Source organism: Xiphophorus hellerii, chromosome 18 (genome assembly GCF_003331165.1).
Source record: "Xiphophorus hellerii strain 12219 chromosome 18, Xiphophorus_hellerii-4.1, whole genome shotgun sequence".
NCBI classification, from domain to species: domain Eukaryota; kingdom Metazoa; phylum Chordata; class Actinopteri; order Cyprinodontiformes; family Poeciliidae; genus Xiphophorus; species Xiphophorus hellerii.
The window spans coordinates 25,704,060-25,729,759 of record NC_045689.1 but is presented as its reverse complement, the minus strand read 5'-3'; the positions used below and the strand labels follow the sequence as shown (position 1 = coordinate 25,729,759).

The following is a 25,700-nucleotide window of genomic DNA, read 5'->3' as shown; positions in this document are numbered from 1 at the left end:
AAACTGTCTGCCACATCTGCGCAATGGTGCCGTACATGAAGGATGTCCCCATGCATCTTCTGCACTTTACCTCCCGGCTGATCGCTCGGAAAATGTTAAGGCAGCAGTTTTGACAGAAGTTCTCTTTGTTTTTCAACAGCTTCCCATAAAAACACGACGCTGATCTCCGCTAGCTGACGTGCTACTTTGAGGAACCAAAAATGTTTATTCATCTGCAGCGCTTTTTTTTCTCCCCCCCGATCAGGGGAGAAGTTCTGATGTCCGAGACGTCAGCTGCCGTCTGATTCCTGTCTCCTCGACTCATTGTTCTTTCCTTTTCTTCTCATTTTTTCAGGATCAACTGAAGACCCTCCAGAGAGGCTACAAGCATGTTAATGATGAAGCTCTGCGGCTGCAGAGGTGAGTTGGCTCCTACACACACACATTCATAATGTAATACACTGAATGAGCTCTCTGCTTCTGTGGAGAAAACAGACACAAACACACAGACAGTTTTTCTGCTCTTGGGACCCAGTCATCGCTGTTTAATTACCTGAAACCCAGATTGAACCCGTATTTCTGTGTCCTTTGACTGTCCTCTCTCCTCTCCCGGCCAGTAATCATCTGACTATGGACCTAGACAACAACATCAATATCAACCTGCCGCCTATGGAGACTAAAGTGTTGATGTGAGTATACAGTTCAAAAGGCTGACCAATAGATTCAATTACAGCAGGAAAAAAGTACACATTTTCATTCACATGTTTACCATTGCATTGTGTCATTTTCTTACCATCGGAGAAAAGTACATTTACCTTAAAAGGCTGGTATTATGTATTTTCCAGGAACATGGTGCCATTTTACAGCACAATCAGTTAACTATGTTACCTTCAGTTGTTGTATAAATGCTGTATATATCAAACATGACTTCATAGTTTGACACTTTCAAATTGGGCCTCTGTCTCTTTAAGAAGCTCCTGCTTTTTCTGACACTCCAATATCATCACAAGAATGCTTCTCATTATGTCGCTTACAACTGTTCTTAGGAGCGTTGGACTGAGACGTAACTTGTATGATGAGCTCCTCAAATGAACAAGTTCAATCAGATGCTGCCAGTAGTCTGGAGGAGCTCAGTGGGAAAATGCAGTGTAAGAATGCTCTGTGAGTTTAGGGACTGTAACTCCAAAGTGGAGCTTTCTGGAAATAAGCAGCCCTTTGTGGCATCAAGAGTTTAGGCACGCTTGAGGCAGGCAGGAGAATAAAGGATTTCTCAAACATGCATGAAAGAATCAAAGCAACATCAAATTAAACTAGTGACAGTAAAGATCAGAAGGAAAGCCTGATACAATTTGAATCAGCATTTTGCATCTTCAGCAAATCTGGAAAAATCTAGAATTTTATTTAGGTATTTTACAGTTCTGGAACAGTATGAAAAAGTTTAAGAAAACATCTAGATTTTTAAGACCTTGCTCCCTGTAGCTGATGATGCATATCTAAGTCTTGAAAAATACCTTGCTCCACCCAGCCTGCACATTGATCTACCCAGTCATCTTTCCATTTACTATCCATTCATCAATTTGTTTTTGGGACCAACTTTCCATTGATCCGTCTGTTCACCCATCTATTCATCTATCCATATGTTTTCATCCATCTATCAGTCCATCCATCCCGCCGTCTGTCTGTCCATTAATAAATCATCCATTCATTCATCCGTCTGTCGATTTAGCCACTTTAACAACCTTTCATCAATGCATATGTCCATTATTTTGTTTATTTATCCATTTATTTATCAGTTCATCAATGTTTCATCCATTTATAGATCTGTATGTGTGCCAATCAGCCCATCCAAATATCTGTTTGTCCATGGTCTGTCTGTGGATTCATCCATCCATACTTTCAGGTTGATGAATTAATGGAAACCCTTTAAAGCTTAAATGGAAAATAACTTTAGCACAAGATTTTATATTTAGTTTCCGCGTGCACTGATGACTCTCCTCAGTCTTCATTGCTGCACTCTCGCAAGGTTAGAAAGTCACAGCTCCAGGTCAGAAAATATGGAATTTTGAAGTGTTAGTAACTTCTAACACTTCTAACTCATGAGTCATGAGAAAATATGCTTATTTAGCTGTGAAGCTCTTTTGCAGAAAGCTTGCATCATAATCCTTTGTTGTGCTTCATCACGTTTTGTCTTCATCTCGCTGCGTAGCATCCAGCGGGCTTGGCGAGGCTTCCTGCAGAGACAGGAAGTGGAGAAACGGAGCCCATCCCCACCTTCGCTCTCCTCCTCTGACAAGATGAGCATGTCGATCAGCATGATGACCCTGTCAGACGGCAGCACCCCTGTAAGTCATCCGAGTGTCACACATACTCGCCATTAAAATATCAGGAATGCAGATGACATGTCAACATGTGTTTATGGCGGCTGTATGAGTGTGTGTGTATTAGATCGTTGCAAAGATGTGACATTCTGCTCGCTGCTGCTCTATTTTCTCTGCGTTGGAGGAAAAGTTTCAACAGCATCAAAAGATGATGAAAAAAATAACGTGTTTTCTGCTTTATTTCTATATAAACTTTGTGGAAGTCGAACTAAGAAAAAAGTCTCCAGGGCAATTACACAGGCAATAGCATTTCGAGTACAGGTGGAAAAATAAGTGGTTTGATCAGCGCTGCCTTGGTAACACAGACACCTTGTGTTTCAGGTTGCTAAAGAAAAAGCAAATTACAATGTTTAGGCTTCTGTTGGAAGTTTTTTCTTTTGCTAAGTTTATGTCAATTTTTGCTCCATTATGGTGCACAACCTATACTTAGCCTTGATGATGAATATAATAGGTGGTTCTGGTTAAATTTCTACTACTTAGGATTGTCTTGCCGTTTTATCCACATCAGCGACTATTAAGCAGACAGTGCTTTTGATTGAAGACTCAGTAGTTAATAACTTTTTCCACGTACAAATGTTAAATGAGAATAAAAACACAACTGGCTAATGAGGCATGGATTGTCTGTGTGGGTATATAACAAAATGCATTCTGCTTTGGACTGAGGCCTTGGGCAAGAAAAAGGCTCCTGCTGTCAGCAAGCAAACAGTAAACATTTTGGTTGGCAAACCAATTTTTGCATGTCTAAAGAAGGTTTCTGAAGTTTCCGAGCTGAATTGAAGTTGCAAGAGTTTAAACATGTTGTGCTTATGCAATATGATCTCGTCTTGTTAAATAAGTAAATGTTGTATTTTACTTGGATCATCTTAAATTTCTATGTGATTCGCCAGTACAGTGGCACTGCATACAGTCTGAACTGTTACTGTTTTAGCCAACCTAAACATGTCTCTTCCTGGTGTGAGGGGATTTTCTTCTTACTTTTTCCCTCTGGTGATGTCTGGAATAATGATAATTGTCTTGCAAACAAATGCATGGCGGTGGTTACTGATAGGAGTGGGCTATGTGTAATTTTCTCTGCCTGGTGACTTTGATGGAAGAAGTTGGTGGTGCAGTAGTTTTGAGACTTGGAATTAATTGCAATTGAACCCACCTGTCAAGACATATGATTTTTACAATAAGTTGCCTCAGAAATGTTTGCTGAAGATATATAATCATAAAATCTGTCCATTATGGTTTAGCCTTGTCCTCTTTACAAACTGCATATATGCATAGATTTCTTGTAAATGCATAGATGCATAGATTTTTACATTTCTTGAAATCTACCCAGTGTTTTCATTGACAGCTCAAACATTTTGCTTCAGCCATACAGAATAAAAGTAAACACATTTAAAGCAAGAGTTTGATAAAAAAAAAAAGTGCAAAAAGAAAAAATAAATAGACATACCCAAATTGTTAAGTGGACGGCAGTTGTGTAGGATTTTATCAAGTCAGAGGACTCCAAAGAGCTTTACACTAAAATCAGTGATGGTGTTAAAATACAATATGGCCAAAGCTGCCTTGGGGCAAACTGACAGAAGTAAGACTTTGTAATCAATAAGCCCAAACCTTCTGACCACAAAGCAGGTCAGGTATCTCCCCCAAAGGCACAACAGCAAGGTGACTGAAATGTATGGAGCAGGGGATCAAACTGGCAACCACTACCTCCTGAGTCACTGCCTCCCTATATGAGGCTAGAAACATTTTTTCTGAGGGCAAATTTTACATTGTTTGAATGACAATTAACAACACAATAGCTAACTAAGAGAAAAACTCTACGTTTAGCTAAGAGATTTACTGTGACCATTTACAGAAAAGAAAAAAAAAATTTGGTCAGAAAGTTGAAATTGATCTAATTTCATAAACGCCACAACTTTTCCATCCTGTGCTGCAAATGTTTAAGTTATCATTTTACTCAACAGTGTGTGGGTGGGTGTGTGTGTGGGTGTACATGCGTGTGTGTGGGATGAATATCTGACCATATTTTAACTTTATTTTCATTTTAATGATAAGTTTCTAACACCTTTATGGAGATTTTAGAGTTCAACGTTGTTAAGTCCTACCTAGGAAAACTGTACATGTAGCATTGAGTTTGCCCAGAAGAGGGCAGCAAGTTCTAGTTAAAATTCTCTCAGATTGCAAACCCAAATCCAATCCCTTCTTAAAGACTAACTATAAAAGGATTTAATCAAAGACATTCACAAAAGCACACATTTTCACCCAGCAAAGACACAGTGACAGTAAAAATCTGTACAACAGCCATTCTCATTCAGACCGACTCCCCCACCTGCCACGTCACGAAACGGTAGATAAATCCTCTGGATTTTCTCCACTGCCTCTATTGTGGTCATTATAATTCTACGCCGGCATTGTCTACACGCTGCTGGCTGAATAGCAAGTGTCTGTACACTTACCTGCTAATCCCTGAGGCTGAAGTCAACAGGCAGGTTACATCTCAGAGATGGCTAGGATTGTGAGATTTAGGCAGTAGTTGTCCGCTCAGTTGCTGCTGGAGGAGACTGTTTGATTTAGATTCTTGTAGATGACGAAGGGGTTAGATCGCTTATGAAAGAAGACAATTGAGAGTGGCGTACAGCAGAAATAAGTATGTGCTGACAGATACCCAGTGGGTGTACAGTTCATCAAGTCATCCAGGATGTTTATGCTCTACACACATTCTTACTGTATATAGATATATAGAGCTTTCTATATATCTATATAATATAACAGACAGTGGTTCTAGTTGAGATCCTTTGGGAAGGCAGGGAATTGCTTAGCTCAGTGACTTAGACCTGCTGACAGGGGCAGATGATCATCACTGAGAGAAAGCCAGAGTGAATTGTATGAGTGCATTAGGACCCTAAGGTCAAAGAAGATGGAGCAGAAAAGAGGAGGGGAAGATGAAAAACAGACTTTAGTTCACTGGTTGAATGTGCTGATTCTGTAGATCTGCTCTCTCTCTCTCTCTCTCTCTCTCCCTCTCTGTGTATCAAAGGGAGGCTCAGCTTTTCTTTCCATATTGAGTGATTCAGTTTTTTTCCTTCCATACAGTTGATGGATTACAATAGTCCGATATGAACTCTGCCTCGCTTCACAAACTGTCACTCTCTGTCTGTTTCTCCCTTTCTTCTCGTTGAAATATTTCTTTACAGTAATGCTTTCTGCTCCCCCGTGTTTGAATTTCTCCCAGTTTCATTTCTGTTGAGCCAGCTATTCATCCTCAGTGTGCACAGGCACAAACACAAGCACTCACCAGCAATGGGGTCATATTTTTTTTTTTTCTCTCCCTGACACACAAAGATGCAGAAACCATCTCTAAAGTGATTGGATTTGTAACCTTTGTGACTTCAATGCCAGTCTTTGACAAAAGCAGACTGTATAACAGAGCCTGAAACAGTGTCTTGGAAAAAATATGTATACTCGGTATGTTTGGGATTTTTTTCCCACATTTTGACTTGTTCCAATGACAAACTTTTTTGTATTTTTTCTCTGAATTTTTTTTGTGATAGTCCAACACGAAGTAGTGCAGACTTGTACATTAGAAGAAAAACTGATTATTTGAAAATGTTTGTACTAGGGCTGGGTCATAAGTCAGTTTTATCAGTAGTCAGATTTTCGGTTTTTGAAGATTAAAATTTTTGTAAAATGTGGATTTTTTTTTTTTTTTTAAACCAGTGCACTTCTTGGGTTTCCGTAGTTGTCAGGGTGATGTCAGCACACTCATGTCAGCCATCTTGTTTGACAAGTGTGTTTTACAGCTTGTGATTATTTGAACCTTGAACTCAGGTCAACTCTGCAACAAAATACAAGACGCAGGCTTAAATTATAAGAAGATGAGGTGATCTGAATACAGGGCATTACTGGTTCAAGACCTGTTAGAGTCAGCAAGAAAATTGATGTGACTGTTACAGTCCAAATTGTGCAAATGTTAAAGGGGCATGAATACTTTTAGAAAGCATGTATGCTGGTGTCTGTATGAAGGGACTTTTTGTTTGTTCCTTTGATCAACATGCAACTTTCGTCTGCGAAACTGGTCTTTCACGCTGTAACTTGGATATCTCTCTTTGTGATCGATCCCTGTGCGCTGTAATAGCACCGCTGAGGAAGGCAGAATTATGAGTTTCATTAAAGGGGGAACCTAACAAAACTCTGGCCTTTATGCTCAGATATGAATCAGCTGTCTAAATTTTATTGTTTCATCATACTGTGTCACGTCGGCACAGCCAGCCAGACCACCTGCACGCACACATGCACGGATGAGAGGCGCGCAGACACACAGGCCACTGCAGCTTCAATTTTACACTGTCGAGAAGACAAATGCCCTTTTATTACGAGGCATCAATCAAATTGTGTTTAGGGGTGAGGGAAATGTTTTTTTCTGGCAGCGTTGCCTCTAAATTACATGAGGAATGAGAATCCGGAGGGGACGCTCCGAGATGCTTGGAGTCTGGACATTAGTTTTAAATCCAGTTTGTTTTTAGGATTTCATTCTACATTTTGCATTGTGAGTATGGGAGCTGTCCATGGCTTTGGTGCTGATCGTACATCGGGGGGTGTAATAGCCGTGTTATGACACTAGAGGGAGGCCTTGTCTCAAAATGGCTGGTTTGTGTTCTGTCAGCAGATTGTTTGGAAGGAGCAGCATGGTTGACATTTTTCAGAAAACAGGAAATTCAAGACCTAAAAAGGAACGAAGCATTCAACTTTTCTTGTCTACTTTGTGTATGTGAATGCATAACTCAGTTTGATTTCCTGTCCTGTTTGTTTGGAACATAAAAGGAATTAAATCATGGAAAAGCCATAGTGCATAAAACGAGCTGAAGACATCCGTTAACTGTCTATACCTGCTCATTCATGTGGGTCATGAAGGAGCTGGTGCCTAAAGTCAGGTAGTCACTAGACTTGAGCTACTCCATGTACAGGCCATCAGTCTATCACAGGTCAACACAGAGAGACAAGGGGCAAGAAATACACACACATTTTCTCTCAAACTTATACCTATCATGCATGTTTCTTGATAGTTTAGCAAAGCCGGAGTACTGGGAAAGAATCCATGCTTGCACAGAAGAGGTGGCTGGGATTCCAACCCAGGACTGCTCTGCTCCAAGGAAATAGCGTTAACAACTACACCATCATGGAGTCAGCGTAAAATATTTTCAGTGATATTACTTCAGGTCATCAAAGGCAGTTTTGTGTTTTGTTGGAACTGAGTGTTTATTTTTAGGCAGTTGGTAGCCCGGTTGCCTTGCAACAAGAAGGCCTCACGTTGGAATCCCGTTCTGCCTGGAGTTTTCATGATCTCTCTGTGCATGCTTGGGCTGGCAGATAATTTCATAAACAGCCAATTGTAAGTGCTAAAAACAAAAAAAGCATTCTTTGCGGAACCCGTCAATCCAGTCGCCATGTTGTCCACAGGGAAGGCAGAGGTAGTTAAAAAGTTGTTTTGTGCAGAGCACCACGATGGAGAAAAGCATCATCAATGGAAAAACTTTATTCTTTTTAGACCTTTGAACATCTAAGGGTTCCTCAAAATGAGCTAGAGAGTATCGATGAAGAAATGTCTAGATTTCCCTCTTGGCAAAGTAAACATACTGTGCACGCACACACATCCTTGTGCTCCTATTAAAACTGAGAGCTTTGGATGGACTTCCATCCATTTTTGTAACTGCATTTATTCCTAACCCTAACCATTACTAGTCTGCTAACCAAAACCTAATGCACATCAGACCTCTAAACCTAAACCCTGAGCCTAAACAAGGGAGTCCACCAAACTCTGGTCCCCATAAGACCCATTGGTCTTCAGAAGGTTAGTAAATATGCCAGAAATTGTCCTATATAGGATAGTTAAATGAGGTAAACACACAAGAACGTCTGAGGTTTATAGAAAAAGTATTGAACTTTAAATTGAATTTGATCTGCTTTCAAACACACATACTTGAGAGACAACTTTTCAGAAGCAACAGAGGACAAGAATCAGACAAACTCTTAGGCGTTCAAAGGAGACAGAGCTTGTTACTAAACCACATTTAAATTCTAGGATTACTCTTTGAACCAGTACTTCTTCGAATCCCCCACTGAGAAGTCAGCAATGTCTGCTCTTCGTAGCATTTATATTTCCCAGAACTCTTCAGAACCCCACAGACGGATGACTGATGCACCAATGTATGTGTGTGTTGACTGGTGAAGGGCACAGAGGTCCAAATGAGCCCATCTGCCATGCTAAGGTGCCTTGAGACCGGACCCAACAGAAGTGGGGTCGTTTCTCCTGTCTGCCAGCTGCTGTGCATCTCCTCCTCCCATTTCCATCAGCTCTCCTTCTCCTCTCCTTCCCTTTTCTGACATGTTAGGGCTTATTTCTGGCCTTCCTCTTTTTATAGTTAATGTCTCATTTTCCCGTCTTCTTCATAAAGGATATTGCTCTCTCTCCCTCTCTCTCTGGGCCCCTCGCCCACTCGCTGTGTTTCAGTCCGTCTCTTTATCACTCGCTCACCCTCCCACTGTTCTCTTGGCTTTATCAGGTCAGGCAGCTGCTGCAGCGGCTGCAGCTGTGGAAGCCTGGCAGGAGAGATAAAATAGGTTAGGCAAAGTTTAGGAAACTTTCGCAAGGTTACTGTATGCCCCCACCACCTCTCTCTTTTTGTGTTTGGCACAGAGATACGAGACATTCAGTGGGATTGCGCTGCAAATTTAGGTCCTTGGGTTAACCTCCGGGTCTGCGCGGAGCTGTCCTGAAATAACCCACTGACTTTTCTGCAGCCGCCTCTCATTCATCACTATACAATGCATTAGAGGTTCAGCAGATTACTGAGCCAGCAGGCTGCGCAGCTTGTACCCTCCGCCGAAGCATTTAACCTGTCGCGCTGGTTTTACCCCCTTCTAATCCAGTGTGGGGAGCAAATTGTTGCTCCATCAACGAGCACGCAAATTTCTAATCTGTGCAGCCTTAAAAAAAATACATTTTATTACTGTAAATGGAAGAAAGTAGGGAAGCATTTAGGTTTCTGTCACCGAAATAGAACAGTGACTTCGCCTCAGGCTCACTGTGCCCCTGTTCTATTGTATTTACAGTATGTTATCCCCATGGTGAACCCTTCACTGTCAAGTAGACAAATGGAAATTTTTAGTTTGCGCTCTTACAGTGTTCTCCTAATATGAGTCAAATACAGCCTTGTGAAATTATTCATATCCCTTGAACATTTTTCAGAATTTGTGATGATGCAACTCCAAATTTTGATGTGCTTTACTGGGATGTTATGTAAAATATCAATGTATAAGTTATTTATTTATTTATTTATTTATTTATTTATTTGCTTTAGAGACCTTTATTGACAATCACCAGATAGGAAATGGGGGAAGACATGCACCGAAGGTCCGAGAGTCAGGAATTGAACCCAGGATGGCTGCATTGAGGATTATAGCCTCTCTACTTGTGTGGTTTACTCTACCTCTACACCAGGCAAATTTACACTGGAATTGAAATAGTCCATGGTTTAAATCAAAAGTGTCCTGTGCTCATATATTAAGTTCACCCAGGTCAACATTTTGCTTTTCTTCCAACAATTGCTGCAATTTTTTGGGTTCACACATTTACATAAGAGGCCAAAGGTTTTTTTAGACCCTTCTTTTTTTGCGCAGATATAGCAGCTGTAAAGAGCAATTTTCATGTCTTGCTTTCAATTGGATTTAGGTCTGAACTTTGACTGGACCATTCAAAATCATGGCCTAGAGCTGCTGTGCCACCAGCAGGTGAATCTCTCCCAAGTCTCAAGTGTTTTTAAAACGTTTTCCTCCACTTAGCTTTTGGTACATAGGTCAAAATGTTTCATCTTAGTCTTACCTGGTCACAGCACTCTTTTAATCTTGTGTTCTAGACGTGGCTAGTGGCAAACTACAATCTAGACTTCTTATGTCTTTCTTTCAAAAACGGCTTTTCTCTTCCCAGTCTTTCAAAATGACCAAATCGCACAGCAAATAGTTGCGGATCTTTTCAACTTCTTCACGGATCAAGCTGTTAGTTTAAGTTCCTAACATCTCCTGGTTAATTTGAAGTTGTGTAATGCAAACGATTCTCGGATGCTTGGTTATAATGTTGTTGTTTTTAAACTAGCTCTTCTCTGAACTCCCTGCGCAGGGAGACCCAGTTTGGTCTTTGCTATTCATAATGCTGTTTATTTTCTAGTTTTTGTGAGACAAACCTCTGGAGCCTTCACAGAACAACTGTATGTAATATGCAGGTAGTCTGCATTTACAAAATAGGTGGTTTCTAAAGACTACTTTGCAATTTTGTTTGTAAAATTGATTTGAAAACCACATATTTGAACTAACTTTGTGTCAGCGTGTCACCGTAAAATACATGATTGATTATACAGATTATACAGAAAATACAGTTTGATTCATAAAAAAATGAATCAAACTGTCTCAACTAGTTTTCCATCACTGTGAATAAATAGTTTTTTCTCATTATTCCTTAAAGAACCTTAATGTTATACTTAATCATCACATTGCAAACTAAATCAGTGCTATAGGATGTAGCCACCTCTGCCTTTTCTACTTTCCACTTCATTGTGGAGCAGAACATCCCATTAATGATTTATAGTAATTATGCAAATGAAACATAAGGCCTTAGAAATTAATGCTAGCCCCCACTGGTCTCTTCATTGCTGGAGGGGATAGTTGTAACTGGAGCCAACATTTTCACAATCCTGTTACTGTAATACCGGGGACAATGCAAAATAAAACCCAGGTTAGAAGCTTAAGGACTGCCTCAAATTAGTTTTGGGCTTATTTAAGCCTCATAGAGGCAGTTCACGTGTTTAATCATTTCTTTTCATTAGGTGCAAATGATTGGAAAGGTTTTCCCACACATGGGTTGTAATCTGTATCTGCTCCTCCGGAGTGATGCTGTGTCTGTAGGCTGCAGATTTCATTGACCTCCTCCCTCTTGTCGAATTCTTTTTAGCGAGATAAAACGTTCGGCGGGGTGTTGACGCCGGTGTGGGTGTCTGGGGTCTTTGCTTTTATTGTCTGAGTTAGCTTTGCGCCGTGACAGGCCCGACAGGATGTAGGAAGAGTGCTCTAACACACCAACCGGGTTATTGATTGGCAGATTCATTAGTGATTTCACACCACATTATACAAAGACAGGCCGGGTTTTAAATATGGTTGCATGAGAACGTCAAGTCCTCCAGGCAACGCCCATGTCGGAACTGATTGAAAAGAACGTCGGTGCACCAAGTTTCCCTGTTGAAGGCTTCAGCCGCCCCTGCAGACATGTGAAGGACATTCATATGACTCTTATAATTATGTGTTCGGGAGATGGAGCCCTGTGTGTAATAATGTCTGATGGGGGGCAGCGAGGTCTGACTGTCTGCTAATCACCTGCCAGCGAAGTGTCAAGTTCAACATGCGCCCTTTCACACCTGGGACCTGTCATGTCATCCACTCTCTGAAGTGTGTAAAACAAATTACCTCTGTGTGACATGCCTCATGTGATATGGGTATGAGTCTGAACCGGATGGTTGCAGATCTAAACGTACAGTGCCTCTTAAATAGCGCAGTGTCAAGGCCATCGCATTATAAAAATGGAATTACCTTTAAAGGCCAGGTTAATCTGATTTCAAACCCCTTGCAGGGAAATCTACACCGTCTTCTCGTTTTGTTGTTCATCAGATAGTTTCAGCACTTGCTTTACAGTGACGTCACCATGGGTTCTGCATTGTCCTGGAAGCTCCACAGGAGGTCACTGTTCTGCTTTGTAGAGGCCAACGAGCAGGGAGGAGTTCAGCTCCACTAAAAAGCCTCTGTCATACTGGATCTGCTCTCTGCTGTGGAGGGCAGTCTCTATTGGATATCAATTACAGTATAAAGCTGGAATTTAAAGTGCACTGTTTCAGAAAATGTGATGCAAATTGCTGCAACTTGCACACACTCTTTATTCTGCTGCGACACTTGGAATTTGTTAGCACGCTTCTTCTCTTTCAGTTTGATAACACCAATCAAGAGCCTCTTATTGCCGGATAAAATGTCCTCACATGAACTTTGCCATTCCAAAAAAAAAGATAGGTGGTGGTATTATTTCTAGCATCTCTCTTCATCTCTCCCCTCCCTCCTCCCTTGCCTTTTTTTTCTCCTTGAACCTTTTAATTTCACGACACTTGAATGAAATATTAAAGAGAGCTTCAAGATGACGTCGGACTTGCAAAGACGCTGCTGGGTTTTTCCAGCAAGCTTTCTATTTATAAATCCCCTCCCTCCCATTTTATTCTTCAGCTTTGTTTGATTTTAAAATCGGCTCCAGTTTGGCTTGCAAGCATGTGCACGTCCGTTTATGTTACTAAAATATGTAAGGAATTTAGAGTGGTGCCAACAAGGAAGATTTAGAAATAAGATGTGGAGAAAGTACATAATGTTAACCATTCATATCCAGTATTGGAGCATTTCTGCTACAACATATGCTGTGCAACAAGTTGTCATGGAGATTCTTACCACAGTCTTGTATAAAGTCTCGCACAGCAGCCAAACCTATAGGCCTTTTCCAGCCAGAACCAGTTCTCCACTGGTTCTACAAATGAACCGGCCTTCATTTCCACTAATTGACAATCAGAGCCAAATCATTAGCTCATCATAAACGTTTCATTTATTTAATTCCCCTGTTTAATTCAGTGTTTATGTGAAGGATTGGAGTGCATGGAGACAGTGTAACCACACAAACTACATAGCATGTCCAAACATCTCTTCAAACAAATGCCTTAAGATACCCGCCTCCATCTTAGTTAATACTGTTTCATGTCACTAATGTTTCTCAAACAGCTTTAGAAATAGCTAACTTCACTCTTCTTCCCTCAGTAACAGAGCCTACACTGAAGACTGTTGTTGTCGGATCCACCTGATATGATTTTACTTGCGGTGTTTTCACTATTTGGAAGAAAAGATTGAATTTATGTTTTTATTTTCAAAAAGGCCGGTAGTCCGGTAAGGGGAGCTTGCTTTATTTGTAGGCCACTAAGCTCAATTCGATAGGTCCAACCATCTTCTAAAATGTCCCGTTTTCTTAAAGCCAACAAGAGTTTTAAGCTATAGCTGCTAACTATGTCATTCTAAATACAACTTTTTTTCTGCTCATGCAGCTAGCTGTAGCGGACTGCTGGCTCTAAACTATTAATATTATTATTAGCAATGCTATAGTCTTAAAATACTGTAGATCACCTAAACATCAAAGTATAAGGTTCTTTGAGTTAATTTCAGCCGCCTTTGTCGAGTTGTTGATCACTGCTATAATTGATTGATTAAAATAGATAATTAATTTCTAATTCAGCCAAAAACTAATATAGTATTTCACACTTTTGAAATGCTATTTGAAATGCATACTAAGTTTAGCAATTCATCTAAACTACCGGTAATCCTAATTAATTTAGAGCTAATTTGTTTCACATCTTTATCAAATCTTTTGACTGATTTGATTAAACGTTTTTATGCAAATGCTGTTGGTAGCATTTACCAAAATAAAAAAGTGTGTCTCATGAAGTACACCAGAAGCCCTTCTGTAGTTCATTAACTCTGCGCTGCCAGTGGATTTGTGTTGCCACCAATGCAACACTTTACACAGGCGAGAGTAAAAACTGCTCCATGTTCCCGACTGCCTTCCTGTATAACCGGTGCAAGCTGGGACAATTCCTAATTAACTGGGAGAGCAGTGGTGTGCATTGCTCTCACATACACCAGCACTTACACAGGCACATAGAAGAAGGAGAGAGGTAAGGAAAAATGTGCTGCTATTCATCTGTTCATGACACTTTTTTTTTTTTTTTAACACACATTGTACCTCAAGAGCTGCGAGATCTGTGAATGTGGGGAGGGTGCAAAAGAACAGCCTGCAGCACTGTTCATATCCAGCCTCATTTAGCCAGATACCACTCCTCTATTATCAGCAGGATCATTATCCGCCCAACTTCCTGCCCCGGCTGACTCACTCCGATTCTGACTCAAGGTGGAAAACTGAAATATCACATGCAGCACTCATGCTCACCTAGAATTCCTGTATTCTTTTTACACGAGAACCACAGAACTAAAAATAGTTACCTTTCAAGTGTGTGCTTGCGGAGTATTTTTTTGCCACAGTTTTCCTGTGGCAAAAAAAAAAAAAAAAAGACAAAATGAGGTTAGGACTACTGTTTGTGTGCATGAGGGGGTGTGGGCGTGCGTGCGTTGGCGTGTGTGTGTGTGTGTCTTAGTTCTGATACCATTGAGGTGTAGGTCGCTGCTGAAGACTTGTACTAGGACCTGGAAATGAAGAGATAAGAGATTGTTTGCACGTTATGTAAATAAACTTAATGTTTTTTGGTCCATCTCAAAGCTAGATATCAAGTCTAAGTCAAGTCACAGGTCTAAGAGGAGCAAGTCAAGTTTCAACTCTTTCACCACAAGTCCAAATAAGTCTTAATGTTTGAGTGTCAAAAATAAATTTGGTTTCAAATGTTTAAGGTCCAAGTCTAAAGATATTTTAGGTCTTTTAAGGGGAAGGTCAAAATGAAGTGTTGAATGTTTCCTCAGTTTTTACCCTTCCCAATTCAAGAATCACTAATGTGTTTATAAGAAGAAGAAAAAAATAACTACAAACTAAAACAGGTTATGAATAAGGTTCAAATGTAAATAGTCTAAAATAGTAGAAATAATTCAATGCCAGTTCATGTCTTATATCAAAAAGGAAGTATTTTTATTTTAAAGAATGAAAGTACTTTAAATAATGACATTGACAAAAGTTATTGGTGGCAAGCAAAGTCATTGTACATAACTTGTTAGTAAATTATAATGCTAGAACAAACTTTAATGAATTGCTATGGACTATTTATCTCTATTGTCTACGAACATCTCTGGGTTTTTAAACCAAGCGTACCTTTTAACAAGCTAATGTGTGTGTCCCTGTCAGAGTTCACAGAGCATTAACAATTCCAACACTGCATGTCTCAACAGGATAATAATTAGCCCCAAAAAGATCAGCGAACGATGGCAAACTAACCCCCTACGCTGCCATCCTTCCTCATATAGAACTCCTTCCTTTGACTTTCTCTGCTCTTGCCTCGTCAAAGTGACAGCTTTTTCCCCCACCATGCTGCTGTGATTTTCCTCGACTAGGTCTGAAGTCATATTTCTGCGAAGTTCTCCATGTTGTTATTCAACTTGAACAATCCCACTGCTTATTCAGCCCTGAGAGATCCCACTAATAGTCACAGTGAGTGCTGAGGCATGGAACGGTGGGTTACACTAAACTGACTCTGGAAATATAAAAGACAGCCCACATACGCTACCAGACGTGGGCTGGCTGCGTGTCTGCGTGTTTGAGCGCGTGTGCGCTTGCTCTCTCAGATGTGACCATCTAAGCTGTGATTTTTATTAGAATACTGAACATTCAGTCTGTTTGAGAAGGAAAGGAAAGAGTGAGACTAGGGGGGATTTTGTTTCTTGGTTTATTGGCTTGGCGTTTAGAGCCTGAAAAAAAAAAAATCCAGAGAAGAACCAAAGAAAGAAAATGTATTGAACAGAAGGGAGATAAAAGGAGGAGGGAAAAAAACTATTCTTCTTCCCACTGAGTGGTCTCGTCTCCTGAGAAAAAAACTGATTTGTGTTTAATAAAAAGGCTTCTTCTCTTTCTTGTACTCTTTTTTTTTGCTCTTTCTTTCTCCTCGTAACCTAACTCTCTCACCCGTAAAATCCATTTGGGTAATGCTTTCTGCATACAAGGAATGATAAGGGACTAGATAAAAGGCAAAATCCTCCAAAGACAAACTACAATGTAATGTAAATCTCTACTTTCTCTACTACTAGTCTACATTTCACAGTATGTCAAAATAAACTATAGCTTTTTAGTCACTTAAGATTAGCTATTGTATTTGGTAAAACCCTTTTCACCTCTGCCTACAAACCTACCAGAGGACTGAGATCACGGTTTTGTTTTGGCCATTGTAAATCAAATTGACTTTATTCCCCTTTAGCCAATTTGGATTTTGGTTTAAAGTCATTGTCTATTTGGAAGAACCACTTGTGCCCAAGCCTTAACTTTCAGGCTGCTTTAAAATTTCCATTTCAACAATCCCTGCCACAGCTAAACACCCACACAACATGATGCTGCCACCTCTGTACTCCACTGCCGTGATGTTCTCTGGCATGTAAGTGTCCTCCTTTTTTTTTTTTCACTCAAAACGTAATAATGGTCATTACACTTCGCTTAGTTTTATCACACTCCTCAAAATGGTGTCATCATCTGTGATGACATCTCAGAATGTTTCTTGAAGCAGTGAAGACCCAAATGGAAGTACAATTTGAACATACTGCGTCCCCTTTAAAATGAATAAATCTCTGTTTCAATGTAGCTTGTTTTAATTTCCCCTATACTTGCTAGTTTTATATTTTGAGCACCAGCCCATTTAAAGGTCCCTTCAGTTGTATGTTACACATTAACTAGGCAAGGTGTCTACTGTAACTTTTAACTTAAAGGTTTACTGTGACGCAGGATGACAGAAAAGCTGGAGAAGCTGAGACTTAAAGAGCTTCTTTATTGCTTTATTAAGCCAGTAAAATGTTATCAGCCATCATTCTTAATCATCACCAACTCATTACGCAGTGCCGTACTGATATTACAGCCCAACCCTGTGGCCTTCTTATTCATGCAGTGAATCAGTTAGCCTCAAAACGCCGTTAAAAGTGAATAAGTAGCACACTGTGAATGAAAACAGGTTAGGTGGGGGAAAAAAACAAGAGGGAGACGTTGCAAGATAAGTAGAGGTTGAATAGGGGTGAGCAAAAGTGTCACAGTTTGCGACACCTGGAAGATCAGAAATCGGTCGAGCGGCGTCGCGAGTGCCTGTCACAAGCAGCCGAGCTTCGTCTTATCATTCACATGCGTGACATTACTCTGGGAAAAGCAAACTGTTTTTTTGTGTATCAAGAGTAAGGACATGGGGGTTGGAGGCGTAAAGAAAAAATATGGTAATTGGGAAGAGAGGCAGCATTTTCTCCTCAAAGACTGGCTGTTGAGGCGGCGTGCTTTGATTTTCAAGCGAGCTGTCATATAGTGTTGGTGGTGAGCAGGTGAGAGTGCCTTGGAGAGGTGAGGCACGCCATAAGGGTCAGGCAAATGTCAGGAGGAAGTTTGCGGAGTTCAAGCGGGGTATTTAAAGGCATTTGTGGAAGTTTAAAGAAAAGTAATCCATTTTTACCCCCCACCTCCAGTCACTTAGAGAGTGGAGATTCTTTATGTGCTTAAAGTCTACCAGAAGCAACTATTAGTTTTGTCCCAGGGGTCTCCTCTCAGTCCTTCATGGCCAGAATACATTAAAGGCTAGACTGCTCTGGACCACAGTCAGTGCTGCTTAAATTACCTGAACTGGCCGGTCTCTTGGACATTTTATTTTCTAATGTCCTCATTTCAGCTGCCCTATCTCCTGGACGTAATGTGTACTGTAGATGGATCCAATTTGGGAAAGCAAATTAGGCTTTCAGGGAACTGTAATTCTGCCCGCATCAAAATTGTTATTAAATAAAAAGTGTGTCCCATTTACAATGCAGATATTCAGTGTTTGAGTTAAATATTACCATGCCTAATTTGCTTTATGCTACAACATTTAATCCCGAAATGCAACACTAAGTTATAAGGACCACAGGATTATTAAAAGGTCCTAACTATTTATGTTTAGGAATAAAAGGCAGTGAGCTTTGGGCAGACAGGGGCTGAAACGTGTTATAAAAAATGTAAATAACCAGACATTACACCATCTGCTTCAAATCTAACAATTGTTCGTACAATTAGACTCAGACAGCATCCAATTTTCTTTCTTCCAGCCATATTTATGCCCTTTGGACAGCCGGATGCACAGTTTGTTTTTGAATGTGGCACGTTTGACCAATTTAGACTTCTATTTAAATTGTTCATGTTAAAACAATTTTTACATGCACTATGTTTGTCTTCCCAAAAGTAATTTTGAAAGCAACTGAGTGATTTTTCAGCGTAATTTCATGGATTTCTCGTTCTCCTCTGTGGTAGCAATCTGAAATATGTTTTTAAATCACAGCTGATGGATTAGATTTACTATCACTGACTTCCACAGCTTTATCCTCAGCTTTATAATTTATCAAATATAAATTGGACCTGGGAAGCCCTACTTTAAAAAGTTGCTTTTTAACTTACCTCATTTTAAAATATCTATTTAATGTAGGGCTGAGCATTTATCAAATTGTTTATCGTGATAAATTTTTTATTTTTATTTATCATTGCCGCAATTTCCAACAACAATGTTAAAAAAATCTGAACTGTTCATAGTGTCAGGATAATTTTTTATTATTTTTTCCACTGTTCGTTAAACACGAATACCAATAGGTTTTAAAATATGATAAAAATGCAGATCCTGTGAACAGTTTAGTGGTACACTAAATGAAATCACACTTCTTTATGTGACAGGGGTCCTAAAGAAGTGTATTACAAATGGATGTTTTTAAGAGCAGTAATTATGGATCTGTGTTTGTTGTACCATGCAGTCACAGTCATACTGTTAGTTACCCAAAAAAGAAGTAACAATTAGGTCTTATTGTCACTTTTATTGAAATCACAATAGTGCCACAAAATAATATTCCAATATAACGTTAAGTCCCAATTGCCCACTTCTAACTTAATATCTAGTAACAGTGAAGCAGTTTGCAAAATTTCAGTAAAACTTTTCTAAAATGCTTTCAGCAGCTGAACAGCTTAAATATTTGGAGTTACTGCATGACTGTCATTCAAGGCACCCAATACATTTTGGCAAAATGTGCAGACCATGTGTTGTTTAACTTTATAAAACATTGCTTTTATTCTGCTTTTTGTGTTTGGTGATATCGAGCTTGTTTCCCATAACACCCTGCGTACTCCCAGTGTACAACTCCGTGACAAACAGAGGCTGTCCCAGACAATACAAAATGTGTTTATATTTGCATCAGCTATGATGAATCTAAACAGAAAATGCTTGACAGCTTTGATATGAGAGTTCCTCGGTTTCAGAATCACTCATTCACCGAGTTCATGAACTGAACAAGAAAAAAAACAAAAAAAACCCTCAGAAGACGGAGAGAGAATAAAGCCATACACGAGAGCTGCGGTGTGTGTGAGCGAGCAAGTGCGAGGAGTACAACAGGAGAATGTGTAGCAAAAGACTTCATGAACTCTTTCATTTCTGAAAAGCTTTCAATGAATCCCTGCTCCTGTGGGGGCAACAGAAGTTTTTGCTGAGGAGAGGGATCTGTCACTATTGTGGCAAAGCCATTTTTATCTACTTTATCGTAAGCACAATTCACTTGGGGCCAACAGAGGTAGAAAGTTCAGCAGGTAGGAGTTTGGAGAATTTAGAGGCAGCCATGTTTTCCTGTACCTGGTGTGTTTAATTAATCACAAACCCAGAAATGATTATTCTGCTATAAAAAATAAAAAAAAATCACTACTATGAGTATGCTTCTGTCAGTTTTGTTATTAATTTACCGTCTCTCTCTGTCTCTGCGTTTGCTCCAGTAGCAGCTCAGCGTGCATAAATAACCCACTGGATGACTTCCATTTTCAGTCGGCAGCTGGCAGCTTGAAAATGGAGTCGCACTGATACAGTGAATGTATTCAAATTGCACAACATCAATCACAATAAACAGTATATGCAATTCCATAGCACAATCCCTTATTATCATATGCCTCAGAGTCTTCTACAAATTTATTGCAGTGCTTTTGCAAGTACTGTTTGAGTGGAGCAATGCACTCTGCATACATAATACAGAACTCTTCTTTTTCCCCCCCCTTTCATGCAACACAGCTCAGTCGGGTCAGATCCGTCTTGTTCAGTGAAGGAAGGTACCAAAACAAGCTTGTTCACTACGTTTCCGTCATGCATCTGTTGTCAAATGACGAATGAACAAATAAGCATTAATGTGTTTAATAACAGCTGAATCCTGCATGTGATCATTCAACAAATTAATATTAGATTTTGTTTTTATAAGATTTTAATAGGATGTAAATTTGCCAACTAGAATTGTTTTTCTCTACATGAAAATGAGACGAAACAGAAGCCCAGCTCTCGAAAATGTTTTATTTTTAATATTAACGCTAGCCTATGCTGAATAATAAGGCGTTTAAAAAGGGCAACATGAACAAAATTAGAAACCAGAGTTAGAAAAAAAAGTTTAACATGCAGTAGCAATGGCGCTTTACCTGCTGCCTTTCCTTGTGGGGACGTACGGCAGCTGCATCTTCCACACGTCTCAGCTCAGCCTGTAGAGGAAGAGGGTTTATTTATAATTTAAGATCCTGCTGCAAATGGCACATCTGCATTTACAATTTGAAAAAGACAGGTTTACATATTAAGATGCCTGTTGGAAATAATGCTTCTTTTTATTCTCCCGTACAAATCACTTGGGCTAACTTGGAGAAAAAAGCTGTGAAAATAAAATCACCTGCATCAAGGTCATATATAAATATATAAACTTACTATTTATATAGTGAGTTTGTTGAGTTAATAATGATGTGACCATGTGGGATACTTTAGACGGTAGATAAATCTTTGACCTCTCACTACCACATGGTCCGGCTTATTTTGATGTTTTGTGTATTACACAATCAAGTGTACATTAAAAGTGACAATGTCCCAACTTATTGACAGATATGGCATTACTGGATATTGCAAAAAAAATAAATAAATAAAAATCTCTTTTCAACTAAAAGTGACTTTAGATTCACCACTAGCCTGAAAAAGATGAGGATCATCTTCCCAGCAGCTACAATTGTCTTAAAAAATGCTTAAAACAGTGTACATCATGGTGTATGGTGTAAGTCTGCAGCACCTCATCTGATGATTTGACTTTAACTCAGATCTTTATCAACATTAGGAAATTGGTGACATATTTATCTCAGAGATATGGGCGAGCAAGTAAATCTCGAGTGCGCAGGGAAAGTGTGAAAAAGAAATATGGATACAGCACTGAGCCGTATTTACTTGACTAAGTGCTGGATGTGTTCATAGCCACTACTTTTTGTGAATGCCTGTCTCCCTCAATATGCTTTTAAGTAAAACCTACTGGACCGTGTACCTCCATATGTCTGGCCTTGATGCATTCGGGGTCTTTGAATTATGGGCCGCGATTAACTAATTCAGTTTTCACTAAAGCGGGTCACTCAGCTTGAACACAAGCTTCATTCTGTCTTGTTCTCCACCACCAGAATGAAAACCATGTCTGAATCTTTAACGCCTGTTCTGTCTCACATAATAAAGTGCCTAGTATGAAATTTATGTCAATTATGTGCCCTCGAAATAAAAGGAAACCAGGTGTTTGTAGTGCTTTGAAATTGTACCTACAAGAGATTTTCCTTAAGCAACTGTAGTGTCAGTGAACAGGAGTTCAGCTCTGTGTAGCTTGTTATCTCGTTGGAGAGAACACATGGCACGATTGTTTTGTTGCATTTCAACATGTTCTGGGCTGAGGAGTGTAAATCCTGGACGGGGGAACTCTTTTACCACCTACCAGGTGTTCACGTTCGGAAAGATTTGTGTTGTAATCGAGCCACCAGAAAGCTGTTTGTTAGAGATGCATCTGTCAGATCTTTGTGGCCAAACTCCAATGTTTTAAAATTTGCCAATGCAAATTGCACTTTCTTAAAGCTATACCATCAAAGAATAAAGGAAATGCAATTTTTTTTCTAGTCTTCTTGACTTCAGTTGTCATTATTTGTTATTTAAGAACTAGAGTCGATGTCATGCCAACAGGGTTTAGCCACTATTTTAAATAAAAAACAAGGCAAGTTTAATTGTCCAGCACCTTTCATGTGAAAGGTAATTCAATTTTCTTTACATGGATATAGAAGAACACAGATAAGAGATCACATTCAATACACAAAACATAAAAGATAAAAATGTTGACAAAGTCATTATGGAGATGACATTTGGAAAATGTCTTAAGCGTCATGGTAATTCATGATTGTTATTAACGCAGGTAATGTCTATTTTTTTGTGGGACATAGATCTTTTCTTTCATTCTAAACTCTCCAAAAGGCTGAAAACATTTCCAAATCCAGCTTGTTCAATGACAGGGTGGCCTAAGGATAAAAAGATCCCAACATCTGACTGTAATCCTGCTGTCAAGTATTGCGATGAAAATAGAAGTAGAATAGAAATATCCTTTAATGTCTCTCACTGGAGAAAGTCAGGTATATTAGCATTAAAGTGAAAGACAAACGGAAGCACAAAGATATACATAAAGGCAGGAAAAACAAACTAAAGATATGCTTTACAGTAAGGGCAAACTACTTTTAAAACACTGCAAATAAGAGTAGCATACGCAGACAAATGTCTAAATGAGTAAGATAAAAGAAATAATATGCAAACTGTGCCTTATATAATCTGTGAAAAACATTATTTGAAAGAATGTGGTAAACCGTAAATAAAAGCAGGAATATGAACAACTTTTAGACCTAATTTTTATTATTTGTCATTGAAAAGCATGGACGCAAACAATGAATCAACATATGATTAATTTTGGATTAGTGGTTCATTAGACTAAAACAAGTCGAAATGGATTTACTAACTTTGTCTTAGACCTTCTTTATTTCTTGACAGTGAAATAAAGATGGCAAGGCCATACTAGCGCAGGAAAGAGAAATGGTCTGAAGAGAGACTGGGGTGGGTTGCAAGATGAACTTTATGCTGTTCTGGTTTGAGATTTAAACACTTGACGAGGCTCTTAAGTTAAGGAGGAGAACTAACTGCCTCCCCTCCTTTCACCATTGCTTTTGATTGTTCCTGTCAGATACTTTTTAGTTCCGTATATTCCTCATGCTCATTGTTTCCGTTTTAAATTTAGAAAAAGCAGGCCCCAAATTTTCTGCCTTTATCTCCATCTTACTCATCTTCCAAAATGAAGGTTAAAGAGAAAATGTGAGGGGTTGCGTCGTTAATGAACAGTTCCAATGACACCACTTGCTGCCAGATTGCATAGTTATGCTCAATCCATCACTAAGTGAACATTCCCACTCTTAGCTTGAAGCTGAGATGTGAAAACCACCACTGACCTGTCCCTTTTTAATACTGAAGTCATCAATTCATTACGCCCCTATCTTTCCAGAGCCTTAATTACGTCGTATCATTTGTGCTATCTGACATAGTGCCCATTCCTAATTTCCCTTCAATTACAGATGAGTGAGATAAGGCTTTTAATGAAAAAGAGAGGAACTGGTGGAGGTCACAATATTTTTGGAATATAAACATATTGAAATTATTACTACTGTTTTTGCACGAATAATATTTATGAACTGACAAAAGACACAAGTACATTTACAGACATCTGCCTCAGACCTTTTAGCTAAAAAAACCCCCCCGAACTACTGCAGAGTAATTTCAGGCTTTAAACAGAAAAAAGCACATCAGGAAAACAAATATTTTATTCAACTCATACAATGAGTTTCTGTTAATAACTTGGGCTTAAAAAGAGAATAATTATTGCATTTTATGGTTGATTAATTCATTTTACCCACTTGCCTCCCAGTACGTCAAGATTTTTTCTGTGCCGCATTGGTGAAAAGAAGAGACTCAATGAATTCAGTTTCTTCAATTAGAAGTCTAAGAGTGTGCATCTAAATGGAGCAACTGATTAAATAAAATGTAGTCTGTGATGCATCACTGTTCAAAATCAAGCAGACTGAATTGATACACTTACTGGATGTTTTTTTTCCCCCTCCCCACTCACAAAGAAGGCCGCAGCCACCTGCAGAGAGAGGAAAGAGCTCACACTTTTTGCTTGACAGTTTCTGGAAGTTTGGCGAAACAGTACATTTATTCCTGAAACAGGAAATATCCATCATCCCTGGAATGTTCCAGAGCCAAGACGCACCGCGTCTCTGTAGCTCTCACCGAACCAATTCAGTTTTCCTGCTTCAGGAACATACATGACTGTTTGCTGGCGAACGTTGTCATTTGCCCTTTCTACGAGGTGAACATCTCAATGCATGCAAGCAGGTTTCCCTCAAAAAATGTATTTCCTCCATAGCAAAAAAAAAAAAAAAAAAAAGATGTTGGCTAAGGATACCCAGGAAGAACTACAATGAAGAATTGTGGTGGGATGTGCTTTTTTTTCCACATTTGATGGAATTAAAAGCAATTTGTGTTTTGGGGTTTTTTTTTTAGAATTTCACTTTCCACATATCCCCTTTTGTCTTATTCAAACTTAGGGGAAAAATAGCAAAACATATATTTAAATTGTATGACATCAGAAGATATGGAAATATTACAAAATTTCATGAATTCATATCTTAAAAACAGGAAATAAGCGCATCAGCAAAGCAGGAATGTCTAAAGTTTCAAATACCTAAAATTTTATAATAATACATACAACAAAATGTTATGTTTACTGTAATTTTATGGATATTGTTGAATTCTGTTTGTATGTGCTAAAAATAATTAATTCTTTCAAATAACACAGCACAGATACATCTCACCTGGATACCAATGAAAACAATTGGGGGAAAAAAAGATATATTCAAATCATTCGAACCACAGAAAACACTTTTGCAGTATAAGTCACCTTGAACCCATCATCTGTACTCTGAAATTTCCAGACATCAACTATCAGTGTGTGCAGGCAACATGGGATTCAAGATTTAAACCAGCATTTTTAATAAGCCACTATTCCACCTGCATACAGTTTCATTCTTACTCTCAGTAAAATGAATGGATATTCCTGGATGAAGTTTTCACCCAGGGTAGTTTTTATTCTCAAGATGTGACCCAGCAAAGGTCAGATACTGCATGAAACATACAACATGTACCACTTGGCTTCTAGGTTTAGGTCAAGAGTTAAATTACTAAGTCCTTGACTTCAGGTCACATCAGATACCATCACTGAATGTACCAATACTCTTGTGTTGTTTTTGTGCTGATCCCTTTGAGAGAAATTCCCTTTTTAGAAATTCCTTTCCTCCTGGTTAAACCATTCTGAGTAAAATGAGCGAGACAAGTCTCAGAAAAACACAGAGCAGGATCAGTTCAGGTTCAGCTAGCTTCATGCACTCTCACCACGCCTGTCCACTTCTTTTTATCCTGTTCCTTATTTTGTTTCCTGGACTGTATCCTTTGAGCTGCACATGCGGACAGTGATCACAGGACTGCCATAGGCATATCCACAGCAAAACACTCGCTTGTAACTTTGTGGTTTGGAAATCAACTCGGATAAGAGGATTATGTGACTGAAAAGAACCCTTAATGTTGCCACCCAAAAAGAGCCTGATCAGCAGCTTAGGGTTATTAGGCAGCTTTGAGTCTG

The 25,700-nt window shown here is 39.2% G+C and overlaps 1 protein-coding gene across 2 annotated transcripts in view; it reads left to right on the top strand.

Moving 5' to 3' along the window:
• The window catches only part of schip1 (schwannomin interacting protein 1), a 266,812-nt gene that overhangs the window by 82,102 nt on the left and 159,010 nt on the right, over nucleotides 1–25,700 (top strand). For both annotated transcript variants that reach the window (XM_032590746.1, XM_032590745.1), the window contains 3 exons: nucleotides 335–399; nucleotides 597–668; nucleotides 2,186–2,321. In XM_032590746.1, coding sequence (XP_032446637.1) covers nucleotides 335–399; nucleotides 597–668; nucleotides 2,186–2,321 — 273 coding nt within the window. The remainder of the gene's footprint in view (nucleotides 1–334; nucleotides 400–596; nucleotides 669–2,185; nucleotides 2,322–25,700) is intronic.